Source organism: Gavialis gangeticus, unplaced genomic scaffold (genome assembly GCF_001723915.1).
Source record: "Gavialis gangeticus isolate Ggan-Ray unplaced genomic scaffold, GavGan_comp1, whole genome shotgun sequence".
Taxonomy (NCBI): Eukaryota; Metazoa; Chordata; order Crocodylia; family Gavialidae; genus Gavialis; species Gavialis gangeticus.
Genome location: NW_017729001.1, coordinates 13,628,299 through 13,633,666, shown reverse-complemented (window position 1 = coordinate 13,633,666; position 5,368 = coordinate 13,628,299). Strand labels below are relative to the sequence as shown.

Here is a 5,368-nt window from a genome sequence, read left to right as displayed (position 1 = left end):
GAAAGGTGCCCTGCAGGTAAGTCTGTGAAGTGGAAGGGGCATGGGGTAAGGAAAGGGCATAGGGAAGAACAAATCAAGGCCCCCATGGTGAGGGAAGGAGTGGGGCAAGGGTGGGAAGCAGGACAGAGCTGCGGGTGGCTCATCCAGGCGGCAGCTCCACATCACTATGTGCACCTATGGAGAAGGCATGGGGGGCATGTGCTCCCCCAAGTTTGTATGTGGGGCAAGGACAGATGTGGGTTGCAGCAGTGATGAGTTGTGCCTCCTGCTGCCAGGCAGGCAGGGGACACACAGCCAACGCATGGAACCCAGGGCAAAGGCAGCAGTGTGGAGGGCCCTGAGCCCACAGTGGGCAGCCCACATCTGCCCTCACCCTGCTTGGTTCTAGTTAGAAGTATCCCCGCACTTAAAAATAGTAGCAGTGGCACTTGAACTAAAGCTCATTTGATGAACTTTAGTTCAGGTGCCCCTGTTGCCATTTTTAAGCACCAGAACGCTGATTCCCTGAATGAGCCACCTGCAGCTCTGTCCCGCTCGCGGCCCCAGGGGCCCATTCCCTGCCCCACTCCCTCCCTCACCATGGGGGTCTTGATCTGTCGTGTGTCCCTCCCCCACTCCCTTTCCCTCCACAGACTTATTTACAGGGCTTTCCATGCTGCCCAGCCAACTGCATTCCTGTAAATCAGTTATTGGATTGGTATTGGCCAATATGCCTGGTGAATAATTGGCTATCGGTATCAGCCAAGAAAATCTTTATTGGTGCACCCCTCCATTGTGATTTAGCTTCTGGAGTGAATAGTCTTCCTCTTCAGAAATACACTACCCAATCTTCAAAATGACTCATTAACACATAACATCACTTTCTGTTAGCTCTAGAAACAAAGTAAGTGTCTTGTATTGCCAAGTTGCCACTGCGGGACTTAGCATATGAATGTTTTATGTTGGGATCTTCCATGAGGGCTACAGTTCCCATGAGTAACATTGTTTGTTGCAACTGGTCCACAATCTCAATTTAAAATAAACAAATACATAAATAAATTCAGTTCTTTCAATGATGGCAGATCTAGATGGTATAAGCAGTTGTTCACACTATCAATCACTGTTGGAGTTTAGGAGCTTTGACCCATTTGTGCTGAATGCTGACAAAGTGGTTTCTCTCCTTTTTACCTATCCACTGAAAAATCTTCTATATGATAGGAATTTCACCTCAAGAAAAGAAGCCAGAAGCAGGAAACACAATAATGGAGCACAAGCTATTACCTTGACATGTGGAGACTGCATTTTTTGATACATTTCCAGTGAGTAATGGTGAAGCCACATTTCAACAAAGATCTGTAAAACAAACATTTTCTTAGGTGGGGAAGAGTGTGAACATCCAGGAATAATCAATCAAATCTGAATGAATGGAAGCCCATGGTATATCACTGTCTAAAGGGGGAAATTATCCTTGTAAAACAGTCTAAGCACACTCAAAAGATGGTTTCAATTATGTAGGCTTGCTTATTTCCAAAGTCACTTTTACTAGATTTATTAATGACAGGATCAAACATTATAGTACAATTTCATATGGTTGTATCATTATATTGCATACTGCAATTTGCAGTTATGATGCCAAACTGTTCTTGCAGTTACAGATACAAGACCCCATTATCTTCAAGCCTGCTGCAGTGGCACAAAAGCAGTTTGGTCCAACATATATACAGTAAATCAAAATCAGCAAGTATAAATGCAAGAAAAATATTACAGCAATATAAACACCACGAAGGGTGAGGAACTATAAAAACAGTTATGTTACTTCGAGAGAAAAGCTGGTTTAGCTCAAACACCAGAGCACTTATCTGGGATTATGGTGACCTAGAGTTCTAGCACACAATTTACCAACTGGCATGCTCAATAAGGACCTATGGCTTCCTCTAAAGGGAGATGTTACTGAGCTCATTTGTGAACTTTTCATAAGTATTGGGTATTTTTCCATTCCTGTCCCTCTGACTCTTCCGTCTGTTTTCTTTTCCCTTTCAAACTATTTTAAGGAATAAAAGCCCAGTGATTACCTTTAATGCCTTGGTGTCTAACAGCCTTGAAAGAAAACTTAGTGTAAGGATAGGTTTCTTTAAGTTTGGTAAAATATTTAATTAGGTGTAAGTATAGAGAGTGAGAGACACTTGTAAGAGGTGCAAATACCAACTTCAGCAGAGGGATCTCCCTGTCTACTTTCTTATTTTTTAAATTACACTAGCACCCAACATGTTATAGGGACAACCACTTCCTGTATGTGTAGGAAATTACTTTTCTAGAAGAATTTGCATGATACACTGGCAAAGATTGGGGGAAAGAGGTGAGGAAGAGTATGCAAAGGCAGGAATCAAATTAAGCTTATTCCCCACCCCCCGAAGCTGCTGGGTGAGCAGAATGAGAGACTGCTTCATCTACATTACAGACCCTATGCTGGTACAGTGATGCACGGCTTCCTAGTGGAGACGTAGAGTATACCAGCCACTTTCTGGAAGAATATCAGCTAAAGCAGCAGAAGTTCTCTTATGTCAGTCTGCAGGCACACCAATGCTGTTATCAGCATAGAATATCAGTGAGGGGGCATGTTTTCCACACTCTTGGCTGATGTAGCCATGATAGTAAAATTTTGTAGTTTAGGCAAAGTCACAGTCAACCAAAGAGTACCTCTGAGGGATGGGCATTATTAAGGTGTGTTGCAGGGAGGAACAGAAGGGAAGACCCCAAAAGGCCAGGGGGGAGCCCTGGGGTCAGGAACCCTCAAAGGAAAGTAAAAGAAAAGAAAATGGAAAATTCTTACCTGCAGCAGGATTCACGGCAAAGCCAGAGCTGGAGGCGGGACCTGCACGGCTCATTAGCCACACCTTTATAGAGTTGCAGCTGGCCAATGACGTCAGCCACAAAAGCTGGCCGGCGGAAATAAAGCGGGCTGCCGGCAAGGAAGAGGGTGGCAGATGGAGACCAGCGGGAGCTCCTGCAGGGGAGGTTCTCCCTGAGCTCATATGGGGAGAAAACGGGCTGGAAGCTGCTTCTCCCAGTGGGGGAAGAACGCAGTAGAACACACCGCGGGACAGACTCTGCTGGTGGCAGCAAAAGGAGCCAGGAGCCAGAGAGACCTTCCCACAACCGGGAATCCAGACTAAAAGGCAGAGGGGAGCAGGAAGATCCCTACGCCAGGGGCCACAGCCGAGGAGCCGGAGAGACCAGCACACATCAAGACGCCAAACCAGGTGGGACCATTGAGGGCTCCGGAAGAACCAAGGAGGTGCACCAGGTGGGAGACGGGTTGTGCAAAGAAAGTGAGGGGCTGTGAAACATGGGTCCCAGTGGTATAGAGCCGACCCGACAGGGGACGTGGGGACAGGCATCTGCCAAAGGACTACAGCAGGTCCAGCAAATCCAAAGGCTGGACGACGAGGAAAAAGGAGTACGGAGTAGGCCGCAGGCTACCACTGACACGTATAGGGCTGAATATGGACCACTAGTACCTGAGGGCGGGTATTGGTGATTAGGCTAGAGGAGCCGGGGGTAAAGGGGCAGCAGGCCTCTCAAGGTGTCTCAGTAATCTTTTTGTTTGTATTTTATGTATCCCACTGTTGGAGGGGTTGAGGGGCAGGGCTTGTGGAGCCTGATTATTGTTTAAGCCTAAAGGTGGTTGATAGCCTCATGGAAAAATAGATGGCTGCGAGGCGAGGGCAGGACATTGCTGGTTGGGCACCTGTAGGCAGGAAGGACCTTCCCGGTGAGCGCACTTGGGGACCCAACAGTCAGGGATTTGGCCAGGAGGACACCTGTGACCCGTCAAGGCAGGGTGTAAGGGAGAGGTAGAGGGGAGGTAAAGCCTCGCAGAAAACCACTAGATAGACGTCCCGTCGTCGAGAGACTCCCAGTGGTTGGACCCCCCCCCAGTGAAATAAGATTCAAAGTCGTGGCAGGCGAGAAAGGGGAAGACTACACTGGAGGGAAACACCCACTTGACAGAACATCTGGGACGGACAGGCGAACACCACCGAACATCCAGGCCAGAGTGACACGTGACCGGATGTTTGAAGCCAGACAGGCACAAGGTGGCTAAGACAGTAACACTAATGCAACACTGACAAGTTTCCTTTTTCGGAGGGGAGACATCTTTAGCTTTTGACTTCTAGGAAGTGTGTTTTTAATTATTCCCTGGTGTGGTTTTAGTTGGAAAAGACAACAATGTTTCAGCTTTAATTTTACATATGGCTTAACACAATGTTATTAATGCTTTGTATAGAAGACATCAGAATTATATGAATCTCTCAAAATATTAATAAGTTAAATGCTCCTGGTGCCTGCGAGGTGGGTATTATTTCCCACAGTAGGGCAAAGAACATTTCCTGCAACTATGCAATGAACTGTCTGGAGGAGCTGGACATAAAACTTATATGCCCTCAGTTTCCATTCCTGCATTTTATGGGAAATGATTATCTTGTAGCCACACACATTCTGGTAGCTTACTGTGCAGTCTGTTGCAGTGTTATGTACTAGAAGACGGTCAGCATTTCAGTTTAGCAACATGGTAATAAAAGCATTTTTAAAATCAACTTCATATTTCCAATTCTCTCCTTTACAGCAACTTGAATCAGAGTAACTCCACTAATGTTAACTAGGTTACAGCAACTGTAAACTAGTCTATATTGTGAGCTGACTCAGACCTCTCTCCCCACAAAAAGACACAGAACCATAGAAAAAATAAAGTTGAAAGGGACCTCAGGAGTTCATCTAGTCCAACCCCCTGCTCAAATCAGGACCATCCCCAACCAGATCATCCCAGCCAAGGCTTTGTCTCACAGGTCTTAAAAACCTCCAAAGATGGAGATTCCATCACCTCTCTGGATAACTTGTTCCAGTGCTTTATTACCCTCCTAATGAGAAAATTAGGATCCCAGCAAGATAAGCATCCAATTTGCTCCTGAAGGTGTTCAATGTAGGTGCCTGAACCACCTCCGATGGCAGGCTATTCCAGACCTTGGGGGCTTGGGCAGTAAAGAAATTCTTCCTTATGTCCAGCCTGAAAAGGTCTTGCAGCAGTTTATAATGATTCAATGTCATCATCCCCTGGGGCGCTCTGGTGAACAAACGTTCCCCCAGGTACTGGTGGTCACCCCTGATAAACTTACAGGTTGCCATCAGATCTTCCCTGAGCCTGCGCTTTTCCAGGCTAAAGAGGCTGAGAGCCATGGGGCTGTCCTCGTAAGGTCTGTTTTCCTGACATCTGATCATGCACGTGGCTCTTCTCGGGACTCTCTCAAGCTACTCCACATCCTTTTTGAATTGTGGAGCCCAAAACTGGACGCAGTACTCCAGCTGCGGTCTCACCAAGGCCGAGTACAAG

General features: G+C 46.7%; 1 protein-coding gene across 2 annotated transcripts in view; it reads right to left on the bottom strand.

The window, feature by feature from the left end:
- The window catches only part of SMPD4 (sphingomyelin phosphodiesterase 4), a 35,906-nt gene that overhangs the window by 21,729 nt on the left and 8,809 nt on the right, over positions 1–5,368 (bottom strand). For both annotated transcript variants that reach the window (XM_019506874.1, XM_019506875.1), the window contains exon 10: positions 1,261–1,332. In XM_019506874.1, coding sequence (XP_019362419.1) covers positions 1,261–1,332 — 72 coding nt within the window. The remainder of the gene's footprint in view (positions 1–1,260; positions 1,333–5,368) is intronic.